At 47.3% G+C, this 26,766-nt stretch overlaps 3 protein-coding genes across 24 annotated transcripts in view; 2 read left to right on the forward strand and 1 right to left on the reverse strand.

Annotated features, from left to right (window-relative positions):
* LOC137846257 (killer cell lectin-like receptor subfamily B member 1B allele B) overlaps window positions 1-14,602 on the forward strand; it is a 58,479-nt gene extending 43,877 nt beyond the window's left edge. The window contains exons 4-5 of one of the 2 annotated variants that reach the window (XM_068664117.1): window positions 13,767-13,921; window positions 14,338-14,602. In XM_068664117.1, the coding sequence (XP_068520218.1) occupies window positions 13,767-13,921; window positions 14,338-14,451 (269 nt within the window). In that variant the 3' untranslated portion in view covers window positions 14,452-14,602. The remainder of the gene's footprint in view (window positions 1-13,766; window positions 13,922-14,337) is intronic. The other variant, XM_068664118.1, reaches the window with a different exon arrangement.
* Window positions 1-26,766, reverse strand: part of LOC137846297 (C-type lectin domain family 2 member B-like) — a 153,495-nt gene that overhangs the window by 58,520 nt on the left and 68,209 nt on the right. For 2 of the 20 annotated variants that reach the window (XM_068664203.1, XM_068664216.1), the window contains 2 exons: window positions 17,492-17,602; window positions 16,979-17,160 (listed from right to left, as the gene is read on the reverse strand). In XM_068664203.1, the coding sequence (XP_068520304.1) occupies window positions 16,979-17,160; window positions 17,492-17,602 (293 nt within the window). Of the gene's footprint in view, window positions 1-15,116; window positions 16,201-16,498; window positions 16,603-16,978; window positions 17,161-17,491; window positions 17,603-17,857; window positions 18,005-19,778; window positions 19,800-20,132; window positions 20,296-22,127; window positions 22,293-26,192; window positions 26,478-26,766 lie in introns of those variants that run through there. The other 18 variants (XM_068664207.1, XM_068664221.1, XM_068664214.1 and 15 more) reach the window with 17 other exon arrangements.
* Window positions 5,767-26,766, forward strand: part of LOC137846260 (killer cell lectin-like receptor subfamily B member 1C) — a 56,392-nt gene continuing 35,392 nt past the window's right edge. The window contains exons 1-4 of one of the 2 annotated variants that reach the window (XM_068664124.1): window positions 5,767-6,008; window positions 6,725-6,814; window positions 7,100-7,243; window positions 7,596-7,750. In XM_068664124.1, coding sequence (XP_068520225.1) covers window positions 5,930-6,008; window positions 6,725-6,814; window positions 7,100-7,243; window positions 7,596-7,750 — 468 coding nt within the window. In that variant the 5' untranslated portion in view covers window positions 5,767-5,929. Of the gene's footprint in view, window positions 6,009-6,724; window positions 6,815-6,877; window positions 7,244-7,595; window positions 7,751-26,766 lie in introns of those variants that run through there. The other variant, XM_068664125.1, reaches the window with a different exon arrangement.

Consider the following 26,766-nt stretch of genomic DNA (forward strand, 5'->3'; position numbering starts at 1 on the left):
GTGTGGGACTCTGCAATTAAAAACGGCAAGGTTGCAGTGGAATTGCTCGGCACCTGGAGAGCAATCCCTGAGGCCTTAAAGAGCCATGTTGAGCCACAGTCAGAAACGTGTGGCTTGCCAGACAGTGAGGGAGCTGCGGGCTCCTTTACTGATCCGACTGCTATGCCATCGGCCCCTCTGCTGCTACAGCCATCGAAGGCTTTTGCTGTTCTGCTCCCTGTTGACCTGAACGTGCCTTTTGATCCAGGCCCTATTGACCTTCAAAAGGAGATGGGAGATGGATATGCTTTTCTTTGATCCGGGAAGAATGGGATACATAAGGCCCAAAGACCGAGTTGTTTGACAACTTAAAGGGAGACATATTGTTCAAAAGGGATGGGAAATGGAGACTTGTTTGTAATCAATAAAAGGAATAGAAAATGGAGGCTTGTTAGTAATCAAGAAAAGGAATGGAAAATGGAGACTGTTAAGTCATGGAACTTAAAGGATTGTTTGTTACCTTTTCTGATTGCACATATGTATAGGTGTACTCAGGTTTAGTATGTAAAAGAAATGTTCTGTATATTTGGAACATTTGATGTTCGTGTGTGCATGTTGGTGGAGCGTAGACTCCCCGCACACCCAGCCCTGTTTACTTGCCTTTTATAGATATTCTTTCATAAACATTACGAAGTTCAAATTGGGTTGTATCTTCATTTATAACACTCGCTATCTGGCAAACCATACTTTTATGACTATGGTCCCACAGGGCTCTTTATGGCCTCAGAGACTGCCCGCCAGGTACCCAGCAATCTCACCGCAACCTTGTCATGTTTAGTTGCAAAGTCCCACATCTTGACCTCAGTTTGGCCCCATATTTCAGGCTCATAAACTGTCCGATTGTTAAGAAGGAGAATAAGCTGTAAGGTTACCAGGACAGTCTTTCTTTCTAAGGACGTTTCTTTATTTCTTTCATTTCTTTGTTTCTTTATAACAGATCCGATATGGACAGGTGTGCTGAGGGAGGGAAGATGAAACCATTTGGGCAGCAAAGAGTTAAAGAGTGGGCGTGATCACTGAGCAAGAAAACTACAACATTTTGGGGGAAATGAAACGGCAGAGGGGGTGTGGAGGAAGTGGCTAAGTGCATTTGTGTGCCCTTGTCTAGTTTCCCTTCAGATATTCAAAGAATCTATCATCAAGGCGGGAAAAGACCCCCAAAATGGAGGCCCATCCGTCCCCCTACCACCAATGTCACCCACTAGCACCATGTCCAACCTCTCCTTGAACACCCCCAGGGACGGTGACTCCACCACCTCCCTGGGCAACCCATCTCAAGGCCTGACCTCCTTTCTGAGAAGTGTCTCCTCATTTCCAACCTCAACCTCCCCTGGCACTACTTGAGGCCGTTCCTTCAGGTCCTATCACTACTTATCTGTGAGAAGGGGCTGACCCCTGCTCCCACACCTTCCTTTCAGGTAGCTGTAGGGAGCCATAAGGTCTCCCTGCCCAGTTCCCCAACTGGTCTCCCAGTACTGACCCCTGAGGGACTCCACGAGATACAGGCCTCCAACTTGACTCTGTCCCATTGACCACAACCCTCTGGCTTCTTCCCTTCAGCCTCTTCACAGCCCACCTCACTACCCCATCTTCCAGACCACACTTCCTCTGTTTAGCTGCGGGGATGCTGTGGGAGACGGTGTCAAAGGCTTTACTGAAATCAAGATAGCCACGTCTGCTGCTTTACCATCATCTATCCACCCAGTTACGTCCCCATAAAAGGCTGTCAGCTTGGTCAAGCACAACTCCCTTGGTGAAGCAAAGTGTGCCTACAATGCCTATAATGTTAGTTGTATATGTGATATATTTAAACAAGCCCTTTTGCTGTCATTTACCCCTTGAGTAAGGTTGAATTCTAGGGAGGCCTTTGCTTTCCTAGTTGCCTCCCTACATTAGCTAACAGCCTTATATTCCTCCCACGTGGCCAGCCTTCCATGACCATCAGACACTCCTCTCCCACTCGAGTTTGCCAAGCAGCTCCCTGGTTAACCATTGAGGTCTCCTGAACTCTACCATCTCTTGCTGACTGCGACATCTCCCTGAGCCAGTTCCTCCAAGTCCTAATCACTCTTTTTGAGGAAGAAATTTCTCCTAATTTTCAACCTGAACCTTCCCTTGCACTACTTGAGGCCATTTCCTCTAGTCCTATCGTTAATTACCTGTGATAAGAGGCCGACCCCTCAGCTCACCACAAGTTCCTTTCAGATGGTTTCAAAGAGGAAACAGCTCACTATAGTAGTTGCATAGAGGATATTGGCTCAGCCTTCCCCACAATTTCCAGCATCGAGGGGCACTTTGGCACTGTCAACCTTTTGGGATACATTTTGGTGCTTTCCCCCTCTTCTCACTGCATTTTTGCCCTTCGGAAAGCTCTCCCCTGGGGCAGTGTGAGCACAACCATGTTTGTTTCTCGGGAAGGGGAACACACTGGTTTTAGGTATTATTATTTTTTCCCCAGGCATGTCCCAGCACCCCTGTGGTTAAAGGCGGCTGTGCTGCTGTCGCCGAGCCTCCTCCCAGTCTCAGCCGTGATAGTTCAGAGCATCCAGGGAGAGTTCTTCCTGTGCCAGCGGGATGTGGTTTCCTTGATACACCAAAACTCCATTTTTATGCCCCAATGAGTCACTGTGCACCATGTTGTTCCTAATCTCTCTTCTTCCTGATTCCTCCAATGCTCTGTGAGTTATTTACCATTACCAAAGGTCTGGAACAGTGATTAGTGTGCTGAGAAACCTTTTTTGCTTCCCTTGTTACAACTTCCCCTGCTCTAACCACTCCCCCTTGCTAATGACAATATTGAGGAGGAGTGGCCAAAAGATAAAAATAAAAAGAGAAGGGCACATTTCCATTTAGAAACCGGCCCGTTTGCTAAAACACGTATTTTCTCCCAGACAAAGCTGTGGGCAGCTCTTGGAGGCACAGGAGTTCTGCAGGACATGCAACACACGATGAGAAGGCATGGGAAGCTTTCCATCAAATGCCATATATTCAGGCCATATTTTCTGCTTTTAAACCAGCAGTAACCAGAGCACCAAATTCCTCTGCCACCAAGGCAGGAGGTGTCTCTAGAAATTTGCTTTATGTTTTCACAGAATGACAGAATTGTAGGGGTTGGAAGGGACCTCAAGAAATCATCAGGTCCAACCCCCTTTCCTTCAAAAATGACAAATTTTGCAAGAAAGCCATCTTTCAATTTTATTTTATTTTTTAATTTTATCTTTAAAGCTAGAGCAGCGTCTCTTCGCACTTGAGTTTGAAAGAGCACCTTTAGGTTGGCCACAGACTGGTGAAAACATCCCTTTTATGGAGAAAAAGGGTTTTTGAACGTGCTGGGTGGCAGCTTTAAAGCTGGTTTGCTCCCTGCAAGTGTAAATGAATTTTGCCCGGCTCAATTCCCTTATTCCCTGCCCTTTGCAAACCCGAAGCTCAATTTTAATCCGCTGATTTTTGAAGTTTTCCAGAATTGGGACCCATGCCTGGAGGGAGCTTTGGCTCAGCTGGGGGGGAAGCCTCTGTGATCCAGAGCAGGAGTAGTCATTGTGTGTTGCTCCCTCTACCGGAGAAAATAAGGTGATAATAATGTGTTTTGGGTTGGGAAAGGTTGTGTTTGAGGTGGTCGAATAAAAAGGGGGTTTATAGGTTAGTTTTGGGCAGCTCCAGCCCCAAAAGAGAGGGGGTGAAGCAGGAAAGATGGGACGGGCTATGGGGATGGACCAAGCTCTGGGTTTTGGATGAAGGATGGAGTTTGGAAGAGGAACCTATTTACAAAAACAAACAAAACAAAACAACAACAAAACAAAACAAACAAAACGAAACAAAACAAAACAAAAAACAGTGGATGCAAAATCATTTGAACCGAAATTTTGGGTGTTGAAAGGATGCCTAAAAATCCCCAACATGAATTTGTACAGCCACAAAATGTAGGCAAAGGACAATGGGATGGACGCATCCTTTCTGGTGTGCCCTGGGATCCCCGTTTGGGGCTGTCTGGTAGAGAATGATGATTTCTCGTCTGCTTTATTTGACCAAAAACCAACCTGCAGAGCAAAGCCACATCCTCCAGTACCTCACAGAGCACGAGGGAGAGCAGAGCGCTGCTGCTGCACGAGGAAACCTCAGGGCTTCAGTTGTTTTCCCCAGCCTAAGAGGGGACAAGAAGGGTCTGGGGGATCCGTGCCACGATGATGGGAGCCGTCACCTAGTTGGCATTGGTTGGTGTGTGAAGGTGTTTTGGATTTTGGGATGGGCTGCAGAAAAAGTGGGAAAAGTTGCAGGTGTTTCACCCATTTCTTCCCCTGGAACATTTCTTCAGCTGGTTCACCACCACCAACCACAGAGTCTTGTGCAACCCCTTCTCCACGAAAACCTTCTCTCAGTCATTAATTCCACGAAATTTTGTCCTCTCCACCCCAAACAGAGGAGACGTTTCCACCACTTTGCTCTGCAACCCTTGTACTCTTTGCTCTGGAGCAATAGTTGGGGTATAGAGGCTGCGATGTGAGCTCAGATATCTCAAACCCGAATTTAGTTGATAAATCCAGCAAGGTTCATTGACGAAATAATGACATCCAACCTTCTTAATGAGGTGGCTCTTCACTGTCCATATTCCCAAAGACTTTTGGTGGAGAAATTTATGGAAAATGGAAATTTTGCGCCTCCAAAGCCTCAGCCATCTAAAGGAAGGGAGATGATGGGTGTAATGTTTGGGGTGAAGCATCTCTTCACGCTTGACCAGGATTTGTGAGAATATAAATTAAAATAAAATAAATGAAGGTACTAAGCTATGGGGTGAAACAGAGCAAAAATAAACCAGAGGAAACAGGGATGCTAGGACTTAAAAAACAGAATCATAGAATATCCCTAGTTGGAAGGGGCCCATAAATTAAAATGAAAAATAAAAATAAGAAGGAAATTTAATCCTGGGGTGGACTTCTTGCTGCTGCAAATTTCTTTTGCATGAAAAGAAATTCGCCTGGGGGTTACTTAAAAGAGAAAGTGCAGAATACAAGAGAAACCAAGAAAATTCAAAAGGCCAGAGGCAGGAAGGGCTGAAGACAGGGAGGTTTGGTGGCTTAAAAATTAAACGAAGACACAAAACATAACGAGGTGTTAATCTGTCAAATCTTGTCGTGGATGAGGTTCTGAAAAGGTGCTAAACCACCCGCTGCTGCTGTCAAGGGAACAGTTTTGCAGCACTTTTTCAAAAAATGTTAGAGAGGGAGCAGCCGTGCAGATTCTACCCTAAAATATATTTCATTTTATTTATTTTTGCTAAAATCCCCATCCCTTATACCTGTCCCTGGCTTGCAGAGGTGCTGGAGGCAAAGGGGCTGAGCGCTGGTGGCTTCTGCTTCTTCTTCCCCCCTCCAAGGTTTTACCCTCACCTCCAAAGGTGGGAAAGGGAGAGGTACTGATTGCTAAGTGGAATTTTGGGGATAATTGCATGGAAAAGGGCATTATGCTCCCCTCCCCAGCTTGGTGCCAAGGTGCAGAAACCTCTATGCAAGAAGATAATTGCAATACAAACATGATAATAAATGAGATGAAAGCCCTGCCCTGACTCCGCTCTCCTGGAGAAGAAGGAGTTGCTATTGCTTTTTTAATGCTTTTTATTTTGATATTTCTTTTTGCTATTTTTTTTTAAGTTTAATGCTAATTAAATGAAATGCCCTTCCTTTTGCACCTCTCAGAGGCTGTTTCGCTTTCGGAAACCGCTTCTTGTGAGCGGCCTCAGCAGGTTGGGGAGCAGAGGGCAGCAGGCGAGGCTCAGACACCCAACGCCGCTTCACCCAGCTTTACCTCCAGGAAAAAAAATATATATAAAAAATAATAATAATTTTCTTTTTCTGCCCCTGCACCTGGCTCTGCTGCTCCCTGGGGACTGCTGGCAATGTCGCTGACAACGGTTTACACCGACCTGGAGTTGCCACCGGGTCCCAGAGGCATCCCACAGCTCCCAAAGCCTCCCGGTGAGTGGATTTGCTTCGTACCCATGGGTGCTGGGGTCCCTCTGGGCTTTGGCCCTATATTTTTTGGGGGAGGTGGGCTGGATGCCCTACAAACAAACGGTGCTGGTGCTGTCCCCGATGCCACCCCGGAGCTGCTGGGCCCTAGAATGGGGCGGGGGAAACACAGAAAGAAGAGGTTGTTTTTTTTTCTGGCCCAAATCCTCATTTTCCTCAAGGATGTTTGCTGTCCACCTCCGCTATGGGGCAGAGTAGTTGCACGAGCAGATTTCTTTCCCCAAATCTCTCTGAAATGTGCTGCAAGGAGAATTTCCCCGAGGACACCGCTACCTGCAGAGCTTTTGCACGCTCCCCTTTCTCACCTAGCTTGAGCACTTCTGCAAGTGGGCTGCAACTGAGCAGCAATTGTGGCTTTGAGCACCCCAAGGCTTCATTTTGGGCCCTTCCCTTGAGCCAGAACCCTCCCAAGCCCCCTCCCAGGTGCAGCACGGGGTGCAGAGGAGCTGAGCTGCTGTTCATGGCCTCGGCCAAGCAGGGGAGGCAAGCGTGGGTGGTTTTTTGCTTCTCAGCTCCCCTCCAAGCCACCTTACAGAATGCTGGGGGGGGAGGGGGGACAGACGTGTCTGTCCCCATGACGTGGACACCAAATCAAAAGGTGATAAAACAGGGCAGGGACGGTGATGATGTGGTTTTCGTTCCCAGCATGTGTCCCGTTGCAGGACGCTGGTGGTACTGGGTGATACTGGGAGCTGGTTTGCTTGGGGCCACCTTCTTGGCAAACATCGTGCTGAGGCTACTGCAGCGACCCGGTGAGTGGCGGGGTGTCAGGGTGGGGGGAAAACAAATCAAATCCCCTCCCACAAAAGCCATGGCAGCTCTGTATTGCACCTGTATTTAGAGAACATCTCCTGAGCCCACCAGGCTGTTTTGTTTGTTTGTTTGTTTGTTTTCTGGGTTTGATGCCTGTGCTGCCACAAATCCCTGCTCCCTCTGGCAGCACCTTGCTCCATCCCATGCTGAGGGTGGCTCCGCACAAGGGTTTCACCCCACTGCTTGCATCCTGGGGTCAAACCCATCCCGCCCCCCAATTTCAGATGGAAACAGCCTCAATCCCACTGGCTCGTGCTCCTGGGAATCCTGCCTGGGCAAGGACACCCCCAGCTCCAACTGCTCCCTGAACTGCTTCCAGCTGGGTCTCAGAGAGCGGCTGTGCGAGGCCGAGAGCCACCAGGCACCAGGTAGCCCACGCTGTTATGGGGGTGTTGGCTTGCTTTGGGCCCCTCCACGCAGAAAATGGGGCCCAACGGCCAGGGAAAGCCCCCCTGGACTCCCCATCCTGCTGCTTTCCCTCCGTGTTGTCACCTTTATCCTTCCCCTCTCCATGCACCCCTCTTTGTACCTTCAACCTCTGCTCCTATCCCTCCAGCCCCAGCTTTCCCCCCAGTTCTCATAAAGATTTTTCCTCTAAAACAAAAGAAAAGAAAAGAAAACAAAACAAAACAGGGGGTTGAGAAAAGCTTGGGATGGTTCTGGGGAGGGGTCTCCCAGCTTCGCCCCTTACCCAGCTCATGTCCCCAACCCCTGCCCCAGGTGCCGAGGGCTGCTGGCTCTGCCCTGCGGGCTGGCAGCTCTTCGCCACCAAATGCTACTGGGTTTCTGCAAAAACCCTGTCCTGGGAAGAGGCAGGAGGTGACTGCAAGGACAGGAGGGCAGAGCTGGTGGTGCTGAAGAGCATGGAGGAGAAGGTAAAGGACCAAAGAGAAAGCATCAAACCCGCAAACGGATTTTTTTTGTAGCTGATGCTGCCTGCCCAAATTGCAGAGACAATTGGATGTCGGGGAAAAATAAATAATAATAAAGAGGGGGGAAATAATAATAATAAAATAATACAAGAATAATAGAAGGGGGAGAAAAGAGGGATGGAGGGGGGTAAAAATTCGAGAAGGGGGAAAAAAGGTGGTGAAGAGGGGGGAAAAATAGGGAGGGGGAAGAAAAGGGAGAGAAGGGGGGAAGAAAAGGGGGAGAAAAAGTGATAAGGGGGAAAGGGGGATAAGGTGGGAAAAAGAGGGAGAGTGGGGAAAAAGGATGGGGGGGGAAATGGGGAGGAGGAGAAAACGGGGGAGAAGGGGGGAAAAGGAAGAGAAAGGGGGGGAAAAACAGGGAGAAGGGGTCTGCTTCCTCCTCCCCTAGGACTTCACTGGGGCCATGAGCAAAGAAATACCAGGGAGCTGGACAGGGCTCAGCACCATCCTGACTCAGGGCGAGGAGTGGACGTGGATGGATGGATCCCCTTTGCAGAATGATTCGTGAGTTGTTCCCAAGCCCCGTGCAAAAACCCCATCCCAGGAGAAATTTGGGTTGCTCACCCCCTTCCTTGACAGCAAACTCCCCCAGAATCCTTCCAGAGCTGGTGGGGAACAAATGAAATTTGGGCAATGCGGGCCCGCAGCCCCCAGCTGCTCGGCAAGGAGAGGAAGAAGTGATCAAAACATTTTTCCTACGTATTTTCCCTGTAACTTCAGGCAGGGAAATTTCAACTGGTTAAAAAGGAGATGCCCCAGTCAGGGATATTTTGCAGCTGGGGTCCTCCTGTAGCCACATTGACTTTGATATCCAAAAAAAACAAAAAAAAATAGAGCTTTTGGGAGAGATAAATATTTATTAACAAAGCTGAGGGGGTATGGGGAGGAGAAACCAGTGTGTTTTTTTTTTGTTGTTTTTTTTTTTTTTTGTTTGTTTGTTTTGTTTTTGTTTTGTTTGTTTTTTGTATTTTTTTGTTTTGGTTTGTTTGTGGTTTTTTTTGTTTGTTTGTTTGTTTTTTTTGTGGGGCAAAAGCTGGAAAATTGCTTTCTCTGGAGTAACAGGAGGCAAACAGGGTGGTACACTCCAAGCTGAACGGCTGACTTGGTTAAACTTTTTTGGGGGGCTAAACAACCATCTGAAGAGATGAAATGTTGCTGCTGGAAGCAGCATCCAAGCGCTTTCTGTTGTGCTGACTAAAATCTTGCTTACGGTGCTCCCCAGGCTGCAGGTGATGGGGGAAAGGAGGGCGAATGCCTGTGCGGCGATATTGAAGGGGCAGCTCCACTCCCACTCGTGCGGCACGCCGTTGCATTGGATTTGCCAGAAAGAGGCCACCAAGATTTAAGCACAGCTTCAACTGAGGGAGCCACGACAAGGCACAAACAGGATGGGACACGGCACCGGGATGCCAAAAAGCAGCTCCAGAGCTTCGAGGCTGGTGGCTTCTCCCAGCTCTGCTTCGTTCCTCCACTTTCCCTTTCTCCTCCTACCTCTGAATCCCGCAAACAAGGGCATCAAGCCCTCAAGCTTCGGAGTGCTGGACAAATGTTTTTTCCAAACCTTTTGGATATTCCCAAGTCTCTCTGCAACTGCTGCAAAGACACGAGTGGCTGAAGGATCCTTTGATCCCAGAGCTCCACGCTGTTGCTTTGAGGAGTTTCTACTTCTGCAAGCTGAAGTTAAAATAAATTAATACTTATTTCTTTAAATAAAGCACCGTCAGGAACCCTACACAAGGGGGTTTAATGATAGCAGCTTTCTCTTCGTCATCTTCACGGTGTAAATTCGGAGGCGACTCCAGGATGCAGGAGGATGCTGCAGGGTGGCAGCTCAGGGCTCTCCTCCAACTATGCTCCCCCAGTCATGGACATCGATAGTAATAGCATGGGCGTTGATAGTAATAGACTTAAAGGATTGTTTGTTACCTTTTCTGATTGTACATATGTATAGCCGTACTCGGGTTTGGTATGGAAAAGCAATGTTCTGTATATCTAGAAAGTTTGATGTTCTTGTGTACATGTTGGTAGAGCATAGACTCCGCATGCACCCAGCGCTGTTTTCTTGCCTTTTATAAATATTACTAAATTCAGATTGAGTTGAGACTTCATTTATACCAATGGCAAAGTTTTCCAAATTCTGGCAAGTCTTTTACAAACAATCCTTTAAGTTTATTACTATTAATATGCATGACTGGGGGAGCATAGTTGGAGTTGGTAATCCTGGTTGAAGTGCTCCCGTATCTTCCATGACTTCATTAAATTATCTCAGATAATATAACACTCTCCATTTTCCATTGCTTTTCTTGATTACAAGAAGGCATGCGATGGCAGTAGCTGAAAGACGGTGACAAGGAAGAGTCACCAACCTTCATCCCTACGACCCACAGCAACCACCACTAGGAGACACTGTGCAAGCGCAGATTCGGGGAGCATATCGAAATGAATTCTTGAACTAATTTTAATATGAAGCAGGAACAGGTCATGCATACATATAGGCTCATTGTGAAACGTCATGCGTATATAGCTCCTTACTGCTTATAACCGTGGCAAGTTGCCGTGTCACTTGCGAAAGACTTTGGTGGGACTAGCCCCGTTCTGCCCAGCGCTAAATAAACATACCTACTTTACAATCTCACTGCTTGTGGAGTCCGTTTTCCGCAATTCACAGCACCACGCTGGGTTCGGTCACACCCTTTCCCCCCCCCTCTGGGATGGGGGAGAGCATCAGAAAAAAAAATGAAGTCTGTGGATTGAGATAGACATGGTTTATTAGGACAGAAAAGAAAGGAAAAGAATAATAATAATGGCAATGGTACTACTACTGAAATCTTTAACAAATGAAAGAAAAATTTGGGAAACCTGCCCTGGCTGGCTGCCCGCCCCTTCCCTCCCAATTTCAGTCCCTAGCCGAGCATTGCTTGCTCAGCCAGCCCCCAATTTTGCTGCTCAGATGTAGATTTACCCTAAGAGCAGTATTTTGAGTCCTGGTGTGTTTTGTCTTCTTGATTGCACAGAGATTTAATGAGTCGGGGGGAAGCACAGCCGCACGGATCATATGGTCCCGTGTGTCAGCTGTTGCCTTTAACGAATCCCTGCCACGACTGCACAGATGAACACACTCATGTTATGTATGGAAATGAAAGAGAGAAAGAGAGAAAGAGAGAGAAAGAGAGAAAGAGAGAGAAAGAAAAAGAACGAAAGAACGAAAGAAAGAAACTCAAATCACTCAAAATCTCACTGTTTGGAGTTCTCTTAATGATGTTATCCTGGTGCTAAAAGAGGAAGAGGAGCAAATCTCCATTACTTTTGTTGAAGAAACCCCGTTCACGGGACAATTTTTAACACCCCTCAGGAACGGGGGCAGAGGCAGGGGAGGAAGAATGGCAAAAGCTCCGGATGCTGCATTTTTTTCTCAGCTGGGCTGATGAATCTTCCCTGCAAAGAGAGGGGTGCAGAAATGTGGCTTCAACTTCCCTCTTCTTGAGGCAAAACTGGTGTTTTTGAGTCTCTTTGAGGACTGGTTGGCTTCAGGATGCAGATCCTTTAGGATGCATATTCTTTAGGGTGCATATCCAAATAAAATTTTTCCCCTCAAAACAGAATTATCTTTTTTTTTTTTTTTTTCTTTGAGTTTGGAGAGGGCAAGGGGGAGACAGGGCAAGGACAACTCCTAGTTGATCAAGGTGGTTTTTCATGGTGTCAAAAGCCAATCTGTACCTCCGGCTTGCTGTAGCAACAGGAAAAAGAAACAACAGAAGGAACAACAGTTCTCTGGTTGTTTTTTTGTTTTTTTTTGTTTTGTTTTGTTTTGTTTTTGTTTTTGTTTTTGTTTTACTGTTTTTCAAAGAAAATCCTAGAAGAACACAGCTGTAAAGCTGTACACAGGCAGGGGCTGAGCAAAGGCTTCTGCAAAGTGCCTGGCAGAGCAGTGATGACAGGATTAAATGCTGGAGTTATTAAAAAACAAACAAACAAAAACCAACCAACTTTCTTATCTGCTTTCAAGGACATCTGCCTTTCTTACTGGAATCACAAAGAAGCAGTGCCTTGTGCACATCAAAGGAATTTAGCTGGGCCCACACCAGAATGGGGTAAAATAATAAAAGACAAATTATCTTCTCATTAGGAATGTAATTTACAGGGCGGGCTGTGAGCCTGGGGGAGGCAGGAGGATCTTGTGCCCCTCACTTGGGCACCAGGCGAGGGTGTTGGTGACCCCAAAAGCTTTCTGGGGCGTGGAACAGCCTTGAGCTGTGGCAGGAAGCTCCGGCCCCACCGCTGGTTTGCACTTCACTGGTGCAGCTCTGAGCATTTTGGTTTCCTGTCCTCCGGACTCCATTGTGTCCCCTCCACCTGCTGCATGTCCTCCGCACCATGGAGGATGAGGATGGCTACATGGCCTTGGACAGGCGATGCAAGCGGGGTGCTGCAGAGGGGCCGGGACCCCTCCGGGACGCAGGTAGCGGGGTCCGGTCCTCCGTCCCCAGCACAGGTTTGTGGTGGCGAGAGGATACCTTGGGTGGCGATTGCATGGCAGGGGGAAGAAGCGGGGTGGAGCAGCTCTTGGGGTCCCAGAGAGTCACTTGAGATGGGGAAACTGAGAGGGGGCTTGGAGGGGACGCTTGTCTGTGATAAGTTCAGTATCGTGGAATATAAATGGTTTTGCAACAGAACTGGGAAAATGGGCAAGCAGAGGAAATACCAGAGGGGTGGTGCCATAGTTCCATGAGGGTTGGAGATGGATGAAGTGTGAGAAAAGAGAGAGAAAGAAGGTTGTGATCATTGGGTTTTCACTTTTTTTTTTTTTTCTTTTTTTTGGTTTATGTGCAGGTAGCAAAGCGTCTGTCAAGATCTGCTCAAAGAGAGGGGCTCTAAAAAAATATTATTTTTATATTGTATTTATTAATTTTTATTTATTTATTCATTTGATATTATTTTATATCAATTTATTTCTTTCCGTTGTATTTAAATTTTAATTTACAAGAAAGTGCTTTCTGAATAAAACCACGGACTCTTTCAGCTCCTACCACATGCCCACGGTGGCACGGAGTCCTTCTGAAGCTGAGCGGGTTGGGCTACCTGGTGCTGCTGGTGCTGGTGGTGGTGCTCATTGTACAGGGTAAGTAAAACCCACTCGTAAACACGTCCAAAACCCAAGCGACCATGAGGGACTTTTTTATTTTATTTCTTTTTCGCCAAAGGGCGTTCAGGGTTTTATCCTAGTGACCATCTCCATTTGGATGGGGACAATTTTGCCCCACAAGATGCATCCAACAAGAGTAAATCCCCTCTCAAGACAAACAAAGAAACACAAAAACACACAAAAAAATGCTTTTAAAGCAAGGGTGGAGGACACAAGAAACATTTTTATGCTTCTGCAAAAGTTGGGTATAGTCATGACCAGAAAGGAAGCTTGCAAAATAGCCTGGAGAACCCAACTCAGCCCTGCTCGGTTTTCACAACGTTGCCCTCAAACAGCCGTAGTCTCACCCCAAAATTTTGCCTCCAAGTTTTTCAGAAGACGCCGACTCCTCCCAATGCTCTGCAGAACAAGAGCGAGGCCAGGGGAAGGAGCAGGACAGAGGTGTGCATGATTACCTCCCTGCTGCGCTACGTCTGCCACTGGAACGGCTCCGCAGGTAACCCCTTCCCCGGGGGTGTCCCTGGGGTGGGATGGGTGTCCCCGGGGGGCTGTGAGCCCAGCTCGGTGTCGATGAGCATGGCGAGGAAGAGCTCGTTTTGCTGATCATCTCCATCCTCTGTGGGCCTCTGGGAGGAGGAGGCACCTCTCCACCTTCCCCATGTTCACCCCACCGTGTCCTCCTTGTGGTGGATGGGTGGGGAAAGCAGCCAGGAAAAATTTGGGAGGGGAGAGAGCTCCCTCCCCAGTGCCTCTTGGCTGGTTTGAGCAAGACCTCGAGCACTTTTGGGGTGTCTCACGGCTCCATCTCCTCTCCAGGCCACGGGGGCTGCAAGCTGTGCCCCCAGTCTTGGCAGCTTTTTGGGGACCAGTGCTACCAAGTTTCCAAATCAATTGGGACTTGGATAGAAGGCAAAAAAGACTGCGAAAGTCGGGGGTCCCATCTGGCCGTGCTCCGAAACACCACCGATATGGTAAGTGCAGAGTGTAAAAGGCCTGAAAAGGACCCAAAAGTCCTGGGTTTTGGTGGGTAGAGGGGCAAAAATTGCCCTGGAGCTGCTGGTTGGTGGCAGGAGGCTTGGTATCTCCAAGCCTCTTCGCACTAAGGAGGTAACAGGGCTGAATCGCCACCTAAAGGGCTTTGGAGGCCTCTTCCTACCTTTGGCATGGGAAGAAGGAGGGACACAGAGCTCACGGGGAGCCTCTGGTGTCTCGGGCGCTGAATTTAACAATTTCCACCCACTGAGTGAGGCAGAACCCAAGGCACGGGTGGTGTTTAGGGCCCGTCTCTTTGAGGATGAACCAAATGGGTTCAAAAAGCCAGCTTTGCACCCCAACGAGCCTCTTGCTGAAGGCCCCTGGAAGCCAACACTCCTCTCCCATTCACCAGGACCACTTACGTGAGATCATCCGCCGGGACAAGCTAACGGTGTGGATCGGATTAAAGGCATCCAACTACATATGGAAATGGGTGGACAACTCCTCCTTTGATGCCACCATGTGAGTACAGCTGCAACCGGTGGTGTGCGGAGCAGCTTTGCTCCACTTCTGCCCCAATATCTTCAATATTTGGTGTCTGCAACAGCTTTTTAAACCCCCCCGAATGGCTTTACAGCCCAATAGTTGGCTGTATGAAGCACTATAACCCAACATCTAATCACGCCTATGCAGCCAACATGGTTTTAATGCCCTGGGCATGCTCCAGTGGAGGAAGAGGCCAGATGGTAGTGCAAGCACAGCAATCTGCACAGGCATCTGGGCAAGCCCGCAGCAAGAAGCCTCCTGGAGCCCAGTGAGACAGGCTGGGAGAGAAGCTCCCGTTGCCCCCTAACCCAAGAGGAAAAGGAGCTGCTTTTGAGTGCTGACGGTTTTGGTTTGCAGGTTCAGTTCCCTTGGGAGTGAGGAGAACGGCTGCGCAACATTGAAAGACAAGAAGCTGGAGGTCGATGGCTGTAGGACAAACCACAAGTGGGTTTGCCAGACAGAACCTTTCCAGCTCCTTTCAAAGACTGCAGGAGACAGAGAGCTGTATGGTGCCTACCCCGAAAAGACCGGCCTGCAGGATGCTTGCTGCTAATATTTGGGGTGAAGCCAACCCTCCTTGTTACAGCTCTGCGAGGAATTTCGGGGTTTGAAGCCAACCAATCACAGCTGAGACTATCAGTGAAATTAGCATGTGGTTTATTTTTTTTTTTATTAAAAAAAGCATTCCTATATGTACATACAGACTGTATTTGTTCCATTCTTGCTTTGTCCTCCTTCCAACAGAAAATGTATAGTAAAAAAAATAGCATAATTCCATAGCACATCAGATTTGTAGGTTACAGATCTATTATTACAAACATACAGGTTTATGAAAGTTCATGCCCTATGACTAAGAGCACAGATAAAATGCTTCTTAAACCCAAATAGGCTTGCTGCAGTGACTGCTTCCCTGGGGAGCCTGCTCCAGTGTGCAACCACCCTCTTGATGAAGAACCTCTTCCTAATGTCCAGCCTGAACTTCCCCTGCCTCAGCTTGACACCATTCCGTGGGTCCTATCCCTGGTCACTAAAGAGAAGAGATCGGCGCCTGTCCCTCCACTCCACCTCAGGACGAAGCTGTAGACCATGACGAGGTCTGCCATCAGCCTCCTCTTTTTGAGCCTGAACAGGCCAAATGCCCTCAGCAGCTCCTCATACGTCTTCCCCTCTGGGCCCTTCACCATCTCTGTGGCTCTTCTCTGGACACTCTCCAACACTTTAATGTCCTTTTTGTGCTGTGGTGCCCAAAACTGCACACAGTACTCAAAGGGGAGGCCGGCCCAGTGCAGAGTAGAGCTGGACAATCAACTCCCTCGACTGATTAGTGATATAGTGCTTGATGCACCCCAGGGTATGGTTGGCCCTCCTGGCTGACAGGGCAGACTGCTGGCTCATATTCATTCACCTTGCTATCAGCTAAAACTCCCAGATCCCTCTCGTCACTGGACAGTACAGAAGATTGACTGAGCCTCCAAGAATCTGAGCAGAAAGGAAATTCTAATAATGTTGCTGCAAAGAAGCAGATTTAAGTAAGTTTTTACCAGCTTTTGTGCTAGTTTTGGCACAAGCATTATGTTTATGAGATCTTTATTCGGGGTGAATCGTTTGCCTCCAGAGGACGTAGTCGTTGGGCCTGCTGCAGATCCAGTATTTCTCTGTGTTGCAGAAGGCTGAGATGATATTCTCCTGGTTTAGGTAAGCACAAGGGCCACCTCCCCGCACCTCAAACCTGCAATGCAGACACACTCAGGAGTGAGCAGAAGGGAAGAAAGTAGGAAAACTACCCTAAAAACGGGAAGAAAACCTGGGGTTTCCTCTCCTGGGAACATTGGAAGGGGCAGTGTTCAATGTTTAACAGGGGTTCAGAGCACAGCATCCTTGGTCCGCACCAAGCCTCCCATGAAGAACCAGTGGTGCGGTGGCAGGAGAAGGTCCCCGTCCCAAAAGAGGCCATCCCAGACCCTATAAGAACTCCTGGCCTAATTGCCAACCCAAAGCACCCAACCCCAACAGGCGGAGGGACTGACCAGTTGTTGAAGGCTGTCCCGTTGGTCCACCTCCACTGTCCGTTGACATCCTCATGCAGCCCAAACCAGTGGTTTCTTTGGCCCATGTAGCGCTTGATGAAAGCCTTTAGAGAAAAACAAACAAAAAAAAAAGTCTTTAGGCGATCCTGTCTTCCCAAAACAAAACTCAGCCAGGTTCTGCCTCCAGCCTGCAGAGCACCCTGTTATAGGAAGGTGATTAGATTCTACAATTCTACAGTTTCACAGAAAAAGGAAGCCCCTTGAGGGCAAAGCTCAGGACAGCACCCATCTAGACATAGCAAGGGAGTTTTGGAGAAAACATGTGATATTGCTCATCCCCCAGCCCGGGATGGTGCTTTCCCCAGGGCATCTTCTTCTGGCTTTGGCAGTGGGTGAAATTTGGGGGAAAATTGGATTTTGGTCTGGTCCCACACATTTTCCACACCAGAGTAGGCACTGGGACTCGTGCCCAGTTCTCACCAGTTCCTCCAGGCTGTCTATGGAGGTCAGGGAGGATTCCAAGGCCTTGCACTTCTCCAGGCTGGTTTTCCAGTTGCTTTCATTCTCTGAGAAATAGTAGCACTTGCTTTGGAAGCCGATCCATTTGTCTGGACACACGTGGGAGAATTGGGGATGTGATGAGCGAGACTGCTGCTGCACAACTGTAAAAGGAGAAAACCAAGCAGGTGAGATGCATGGACAGCCACCAAAAAAAAAAAAAAAAAAAGTCAGAAAAATAGCATTTTTTTAATTATATGTATTCCCTTCCAGGAAATGTAGGGGGGCTGGGATGCGCCAAGGTGGGGCACCCGCTTGGAAAGGCTGAATAGAGCCTGGTTGAGGGGACTAAAGCGGGTGCTCCATGAAGCAGGCTCAGTGCTATGCTTGGGGGGCTTCTCATCCTGCTGGGAAAATCCTGGAATTCCCCACACCATCCCTGAAACCGGTTCCTGGCCAATCTCCCTGCCGTGGGGATGCTCCAGTGGGACTCACCAACCAAGGCCACCAGCAGAACGAGGACAAGGACAATCAGCACCACACACAGCGGAGCCAGGAGCTTTTGTACACGATGACATTTCCTTCCCATCCCATGGGGGCTGGCGTCTGGTGGAGAAGAGAGCAGGAGATGTGGGCTGGGTCTTTCTACCCCCCATTTGCCCTTTTTCTGCTCAATCCATGGTTGATCCTGTAGCCCTCCCCCTTGGGATAGGAGCTCCCTCCTTTGAGGTCCTCCAGATAGATTTAGAAGTGGCTGCATGGTAAAATTCAGGGCCTGTCCTCCTCCCACCTAAAAACCATGGCCAGTGCCCATCCCACCAGTGGCCCACTGGAGCCAGATGTCACTTTCCCATGTATTACCACTTTTATATTGATTTTCTTCATCTCTTGGAGGGTTTAGCACTTCTTGCTCGGGGTGAGTATTTTCACAGTCTTCTAGCTCCATGGGAGTCAAGGAAGTGTTGGGTCTCACTGATCACATCCACCCGTCTTGTTCTCTGGCAACAACTGCCGGAGCATGATGCAATAACAAGAAGAGGGTTGAGTGTTGGCAGACTAGCAAAGCCCCCCGGGTCTGAGGACTTATGGGGATCTGGAGGGGACATGGGGAAACCGTGGTTGGGGAGAGGGCTTGTGGTCTGCTGGAGGGTAATGGAGGAAGAGTGAAAGGATGGAAGAAAGGGAGGAGAAAGGAAAAAAAAAAAAAAGATTAAGAAAGAAAGAGTAGTAAAAATGAGAAAGTAAAGGGGATAGAGAAAGAGAAGAGAATGAAGTTTAAATTGACTTTAAATACTAAAAGTGATTAAAAGAAGTACACTGCAGATCAGGGTTCAAAGCTCAAAAGGAGTTGAGCTGTTTGTGACAGGACATGATCCCCCAAGTAGCTTCATTTCAGCAAGCAAGCAGGAAGCTGCATTTGAAAAAAAAAAAAAAAAAAAAAAAAGCAGAGGAGGAAATAAGCCAGCATCTGTTTGTGCTGTCATTCTTGGCTTGCAGCCATCTCTGATCTCGGCTTCCTCTGCAATATTTTCTGACCTAAGGTTGTGGTGGCTGCTTTTTAATAAAGCAGCTCTTTTGCCACATACATTGTCACTTCTGGTGGAAAACAATCACAGAATTGTAGGAATTGGAAGGGACCTCAGATCATCCAGCCTAACCCACCTGCCAAAGCATGTTCCCTAGAGCAGATTGCCCTGTACCTTGGCACTGCTGCTGGAAAAGAAAGGCTTTGCCCCATTTGAAACATGCGTTTGTTGAATAAAATAAAAAAGTATGGAAAAGTATGGGAATAAACTCTTAAGGGGGAGAAAGGTTTTGGTTTTGAGCAAATACAGCAGCACACAGGGAAAATTTGCAGGAGGAAAATTCAGTGCTAGGGGTCATGCCGGGAAATAGTGTTGTAGAAGAAGTTTTAGGATTCAATGGCCGGGGGGGGGGGGATGGGCGGGATAAAAAGTGGTAGTAAGCGTGGGATGCAGGTACCCCAAACTCCGTAGGACAAAGCCTGGCTTGGCTCAAATTTGGCTGGCGTGAGCCAAAACCAGTCAAACACAACCGAGCACTTCTTTGAAATCCACAAATATCAGCTTCAGAGACCAAAAAGTAAACCCTCTCTCCCCCAGTCTGCTGTTTTACTTCAGTTCCACCCAGATAATTAATTCTGCTGATCAATATTATTTTTTGCTTCATTTCACCTTTATTCTTCTTTTTATTCCCTCCCAGGAAAAGCACAAAGAAAGCACCTGGCTGCCTTAGCTGGAAGAGAAATTGGGAAAGCCCTCCCAAAGAAACACACAAACAAACAAAAGCACAGCAAAAACAGATGTGAATGTATAAAAATGGATTAAAAAAAAAAAAAAAACACATTTAGGAGTTCTAAACATCTACAAGAAAATTTACACAGCCTTTGTGGTAGCAGAAGCTTCAATAAAGCCAGCTGAAAAGGAACAATTTGGGCAACGTGGGTTTTTTTTTGACTCTTCTCACAGAAACGAGTGGCATGCAAGCTCAACAGATGTGCAGTTTTGGAATTAAAATAAGGAGAGAACTAGAAGAGAATGAGGAAAAAAAGCACAAATGTGAAAGAAAGGCAAGAAAGAGACAAAGGGGGTGAAAAAACGGGAGAGGGCAAAAGAATAAAAAAAATCGTTAAAAAATAAAAAGAAAGAAAGAAGATGGAGACCCGCCCTGGCTGGCTGCTCCTTCCCTCCCCATTTCAGCCCTGAGCTGAGCGTTCCTTGCTCAGCTGGCCGCGCGTTTTTCTGCTCAGACATGGACTTACCCCAGCAGCACTCTGCCTAGTCCTGGTGTCCCACGTGAATGAGTCACGCTGTTACTTGCACAGTCCTGTAACAGTGGAGGGGGGTAGCACTCGGCCTGCCTACTGCTGATGTGGTAGGAGTGCCAAGATACATGTAACCAATCTTCTCTTGACCGAGAAGGCTAACTTCAAGGCAAAACTTCACTGAAGCTTGAACTTCTGTTATAAATGTACTTGTTTGAGGACCTCCAGATGGATTTAGAGGTGGTAGCATGGTAAAATTCAGAGTCTGTCCTCACCCACCAAAACACCCTGGCTGGTGCCCATCCCACCAGTGCCGCACCGGAGCCAGATCTCGCTTTCCCCCAGCATTACTCCATTTGCATTGTTTTTCTTCATCTCTTGGAGGGTTCAGTACTTCTTCTTGGTCGGGCTGAGTTTTTTCTTGGGCTACTTTCCCCATGGCTGGCAAGGAAATGTCAGGTCTCACTGATCACATCCACACATCCAGTCCTCTCGCAGCAACTGGCTGAGCACACTGTGAAAGCAAGGAGAGGGTTGAGTGTTGGGGGGCCAGCAAAGCCCCCAAGGTCTGAGGACTTGTGGGGATCTGGAGGGGACATGGGGAAACCGTGGCTGGGGAGAGGGCTTGTGGTCTGCTGGAGGGGAATGGAGGAAGGATGAAAGGATGGAAGAAAGGGAGAAAGAGAAAGAAAGGATGAAGAAAGAAAGAGAAGGGAAAAAAAAAAAGGAAAGAAAAGGAGAAAGAAAAAGAGAAGGAGAAAAGAGAAAGACAGAAGTTTAAACTGACTTTAAATGCTAAAAGAAATTGAAAGAAGTGTACTGCCTATAAGGGTTCAAAGCTCAAAGGGACTTGAGCTGTTTGTGACACGACACCCTCCCTCATCTGGCTTCAGCTCAGCAAGCAAGCAGAAAGCTGAATTTGAAAAAAAAAAAAAAAAAAAAAAAAAAAAAGCACTGGAGGTAATAAGCCACCATCTGTTTGTGCTGACATTCTTGGTTTGCATCCATTTGCATCCATCCATTATCTCAGTTTCCCCTGCAAGGATAACTGGGTGTGCTCTCCGCTGTTCAAACAGAGCAGCTCTTGCACCACAGATCTTGTCTTCCCAACTGGGGAATAATTAAGAAGAAAAGACTTCATTTCCAAAACAGCCTTCATCCACATTGCAAACTTTTAGGAATAAGCTAAGGAGGAGAAAGGTTTTGGTTTTGAGTGAATACAGCAGCACGCAAGGAAAAATTGCATGAGAAACTTTCAGTGCTAGGGGTTGTGCTGGGAAATAGTGTGTTCAAAGAAGTTTTAGGATTGAATTTGGCAAGGGATCATAAAAATTTGTAATAAGCGTGGGATGCAGGTACCCCAAACTCTGTTGTACAAAGCCTGGCTCAGCTTCAAATTTGGTTTGCATGAGCTAAAACTACCCTAACCCAACTGAGACTTCTCTGAAGACCAAATGTCAGTTTCTGATACCAGTAAGGGAACTGATAGCGTTTAATGCTTTCATTTCTTCATTTCAAGAAAAGAGCTTCTCTTCTTCTTTTGGTTAAGCTTCCATTTTGTAACAATTGTAAAATTAACCAAAATTCCCTTGAAAAAAGCACACACATTGGTGGGTTTTGCACCCTGCAGACTCAAAGGAGCCTGAGCTTGTACCCAGGTTTTATCCCTCTCCCCCCCAGTCTGCTTTTTTACTGCAGCTCCCTCCAGATTATTAATTCTACTGATCAGTATTAGTTTTTGCTTCATTTCATCTTTATTTTTCTTTTCATTCCCTCCCAGGAAAAGCACAAAGAAAGCACCCAGATGCTTTAGCTTGAAGAGAAACTTGGAAAACTCTCCCAAAGTAACAAACAGGCAAAAATATCCAGCAAAAACAGATGGAAATGTTTAAAACCAGAAAACAAAACAAAAGAAAACAAAACAAAACCCTAGGAGTTCTAAATATCTGCAAGAAGATTCACACAGCCCTTGAAGCAGCAGAAGCTTCAGTAAAGTGAGCTGAAAAGGAAGAATTTCGGAATGTGTGTTTTTTTTGGCTCTTCTCCCAGAAACACGTAAGTGGCAGTTTTGGAATTAAAAAAGGGAGAGAACATGAGGAGAATGAGAGAAAACAGCACAAATGCGAAAAGAAGGGCGAGAAAGAGACAAAGAGGGTGGAAAAACGGGAGAGGACAAAGGAATAAAAAAATCTGTAAAAAAAAAAAAAAAAGAAATACGATAGAGACCCGCCCTGGCTGGCTGCTCCTTCCCTCCCCATTTCAGCCCCAAGCTGAGCGTTCCTTGCTCAGCTGGCCCCAAATTTACCTTAGCTGGCCCCAAATTTAGCTTTTCAGACTTGGACTTACCGCAGCAGCACTCTGCCTAGTCCTGGTTTCCTGTGTGAGTCATTCTGTTCGTTGCGTAGTCCTGTAACAGTGGGGGAGGGGGAGCACTCAGCCTGCCTACTGCTGATGTGCTAGGAACGCCTTCTCACCAAGATACATAACCCTCTCTTGACTGAGAAAGCTAATGAATTCCAAACCTCACTGGTTGGTTGTTGAATTCTGTTACAACTTTATTTTCCTGTTGACAAAGAGGAAGGAAAGCAACCATTTGTTATTTTTCTTGAAACCCTGTGGGGAGAACTTAAGGCCCCCAGGGGAGGGTAATTCTGCATGTCCTTATACAATACAAGGTTTTTCCCTCTGAGCTACTTTGCAAAGGTTTGCAAAGTGGGGGCCACAGTAATGTGGGTTTGACTCAACTCCTCCTGGGGCAAAACTGAAGTTTCTGAAGGTGTTTGAGGTCTGGTGGGCTGCTCAAAAATAACTTTTGTCCCCTCAAAATAGGATTATTTTTTATTTGTTTGTTTCCTTGTGGGTGCAGAGGGTAAAAGGAAGATGGTGCGAGGACGACTCCCAGGAGATCAAGATGATTTTTCCCCATTGGAATGTGCAAGCACACGGTTGGGGGCTCAGAAAGGGGAGCCTCTCTCCATCTGTTGTGGGTTTATGTGGCAAGATTCCGGTAGCAGGACTACATGTCCCAAAGGACATCGAGACCCATAGGATGCAGCCAAGTCTCTGCACATTTGTAGAGCCTGAAGGACCCTGCCAGGAGCACAAGGGATGGACCCGATGGGGAAAAAAGTGCTGGGAGAAGGAGGATGAAACCATTTGGGCAGCAAAGAGTTAAATTTCCACAGTGCTGAGCAAGAAAACCACAACTGTGTTCAGTTTCTGGAAAAGGCAGAAGGGAGGCGGAGCATTTGTGTGCCCTTGTCTAGTTTCACTTCAGATATTCAAAGAATCAATCATCCAGGTAGGAAAAGACCCCCAAAATGGAGGCCAATCCGTCCCCCTACCACCAATGTCACCCACTAAACCATGTCCCCAGGCACCACATCCAACCTTTCCCTGAACACCCCCAGGGACGGTGACTCCACCACCTCCCTGGGCAACCCATCCCAGTGCCTAACCCCTCTTTCTGAGAAGTGTCTCCTAATTTCCAACCTCAACTTCCCCTGGCACTACTTGGGGCCGTTCCTTCAGGTCCTATCACTACTTATCTGTGAGAAGAGGCCAAACCCCAGCTCCCACACCTTCCTTTCAGGTAGCTGTAGGGAGCCATAAGGTCTCCCTGCCCAATTCCCCAACCTGTCATGGTCTCCCAGTACCGACCCCTGAGGGACTCCACTAGATACAGGCCTCCAACTTGACTCTGTCCCACTGACCACAACCCTCTGCCTTCTTCCCTTCAGCCACTTCATGGCCCACCTCAGTACCCCATCGTCCAGACCACACTTCCTCAGTTTAGCTGCAAGGATGCTGTGGGAGACGGTGTCAAAGGCCTTACTGAAATCAAGATAGACCACGTCCACTGCTTTACCATCATCTATCCACCCAATTATGTCCTCATAAAAGGATATTGGCTAGGTCAAGCCCTCTTCTCACTGCGTTTTTGCCCATTGGGAAGTTCTCCAATGGGGCAGCGTGAGCACAACCTTGTTCGTTTCTTGGGAAGGGGAACACACTGGTTTTAGGGCCGGGACTGAATCTATTACCTGCTTTGAGCTGGCTGAGCCCAGACAGGTTTTGGAGCTCCCTAAAAATATATGGGAAGGAGGACCAAAAGCTGTTGGAGAAGGATTCCCATCCCACCTCCTTTCTGTGTCACGGACACCCAAGATCCCATGGAGAAGGTGCCAGGATAGGTCGCAGCCCACCATCCTAAGGGAAGGAGCACAAAAACCTATTTTGCATGGGCAGATGTGACAGCAAAGCCATTGGTAGAAGGACTGAAAAAATGAGCCCTTGGTGGTTATTAAACCCATAGACACCAGAGGGAGGACAAGGAAAGGAGAAGTCAAGGTGAGAAGACAGCAAAGGACGTGACTTCAGGTCTTGCTGCTTTCAATTCTGTCACAACAGCAAATTTTGGAGGTAAATTTCTGTAGCAGCATACTAAAGTGGGAATAGGCAAAATGGGAAATAAGGGTCCCAGGGGACAGGGAGATGTCCCTGGCACAGTGCCTACCTCGAGTCCTTTTGGAAAAATGCTAATAGGTTTTGGTAGGTTTGTATCTTTGAGGGGCTTGGGAGGGTGGGGAGAGCACGCAGGGCTGATGCGTATCCTCTGAAGGCACCTACACCTGTTTGGATTGGATTTAGAGGTGGTAGCATGGTAAAATTCAGAGCCTGCCCTCACCCACCCAAAAACCCTGGCCAGTGCCCATCCCACCAGTGCCCCACTGGAGCCAGATCTTGCTTTCCCCCAGCATTACCCTATTTATATGGATTTTCCTCATCTTGGAGGGTTCAGCTCTTCTTCTTGGTCAGGGTGAGTATTTTCACAGGCTCCTTTCCCCATGGCAGGCAAGGAAATGTGAGGTTCCACTGATCACGTCCACCCATCTTGTTCTGTAGCAGCAACTGCTGGAGCATGCTGTGAAAGCAAGAAGAGAGTTGAGTGTTGGGGGGCCAGCAAAGCCCCCCAAATGTGAAGATTTGTGGGGACATAGGGGGCTGTGGGGACAACATGGGTGGGGAGAGGGCTGCTGGAGGGGAAGGAAGAAGGAAGGTAAGGTATAAAGAAAAAAAAAGATGAAGAAAGAAGGAGAAGAAAAACTGAAAAAGAAAAAGAAAAGAGAGAGAAGGAAGAAAGAGACAGAAGTTTAAACTGACTGAATACTAAAGAAAAAAAAAAGAAAAAATACTGCTGTTATAAATGAAGTCTCAACTCAATCTGAATTTAGTAATATTTATAAAAGGAATACTTATAAGAGGCATAAAAGGTAAGTAAACAGCGCTGGGTGTGCGGGGAGTCTACGCTCCACCAACAGGCACACACAAACACCAAACATTCTAAATATACAGAACATTACTTTTACATGTTTTCATTGGTCAAACAACTTTGCAAATAACAGCAAGGGCAAACACCCAGAAACTTCCATGCCTTAAGGGCTGGAGAACAAGCAACCCAAGACTGCATGGAGCCTCCTGAATCACCCTTCTTTGTTCCCTCTAAACTCTTTTACATTCCTGATGGCCTCATCGTTAAGAGTCTGATGTTATCATTAACCATGGGGCTTGTGGACCCCCGTGGCCAGACTCCCACATCTCCCCCTTCTTTATTAATATCAACCATTTTCTCGACACGAATTACCACTCCATATATAACACTGCCTATCAGCACAGAAAGCTCAAAGGGAGTTGAGCTGTTTGTAACAGGACACCTTCCCCCAGGTGGCTTCAGCCCTGCAAGCAAGGAGGAAGCTGAATTTGAAAAAAAAAAAAAAAAAAAAAAAAAAGAGGAAATTAGCCAGCAGCTGGCCTTGCTGACATTGTTGGTTCACAAACACCCATTATGCCAATTCTCCTTGCAATATTTTCTGAGCACAGGTTGTGGTGTGTGCTGCTCAAGTAAAGCAGCTCTTGTGCCACGTAGCTTGGCCTTGTTGCTGGAAAATAATCAACAAGGAAGGACTTTGCCCCACTTGTCAGACAGATTTGTTGCAACAACAAATTTATGGGAATAAGCTCTTAAGGAGGACGAAGGTTTTGGTTCCCAAAAGAACCCCCAAAAAATGTTTCCAAAGGAACAATTTGGGCAATGTGGGTTTTTTGTATTTTTTTTGTCTGTTCTCACAGAAACGAGTGGCACTTACGCTCACTGGGTGTGCAGTTTTGGCATTAAAAAAGGGAGACAATGAGAGGAGACTGAGAAAAAAAAAAAAAAGAGTCTAAACATGAAAGAAAGGTGAGAAAGCGACAAAAGAGGGTAGAAAAATGGGAGAGGGAAAAGGAACAAAAAAAAAAAAAAAAAAGGGAAACCGATCCTGACTGGCTGCTCCCTCCCTCCCCATTTCAATCCCTAGCTGAGCGTTGCTTGCTCATCTGGCCCCAAATTTTGCTGCTCCAACGTGGACTCACCCTAAGAGCAGTGTGTCTACTCCTGGTGTCTTCTTGCTGGTGCTCCAATTTAAGGAATGAGAGAAGGAATAGTGCTTGTGTTATCCTGCTCATGCAGCAGTGTCCTGTAGCAGCGAGGGAGTGGTATCACTCAGCCTATGATCCTACCGGAGAGGTCTTGCAGTAGGAATACCTGAAGATATTAACCAAAACCCGTCTTAAATAGTAAGGCTTCAGAACTGAAAAACCCCAGTGGCTGCAACTTGAACATGGGTAAAAAAGTTTTCCTGACGCAACCATCTGTTCTTTTTATTGCAAAACGGCAGTGGGAGGAGCTTAAGGTGCCCAGGAGGAGTAAAGCTGCATTAACCCAAAAGCACCAGTACGTTTTTGTGTGTGAGTTGGCTTGCAAAGATTTTGCATGCAAATTGGGGGTAATTTGCCTTTGACTCACCTCTTCCTGGGGCAAAACTGAAGATTTTGAGGGTGTTTGAAGTGTTTGAGAGTGAGCTGGCTGCTCAAAATAACCTTTTGTCTCCTCAAAACACGATTCTCATTTTGTTTCTTTGTTTATTTGTTTGTTTCCTTGTGGGTG

Source organism: Anas acuta, chromosome 31, assembly GCF_963932015.1.
Source record: "Anas acuta chromosome 31, bAnaAcu1.1, whole genome shotgun sequence".
Taxonomy (NCBI): domain Eukaryota; kingdom Metazoa; phylum Chordata; class Aves; order Anseriformes; family Anatidae; genus Anas; species Anas acuta.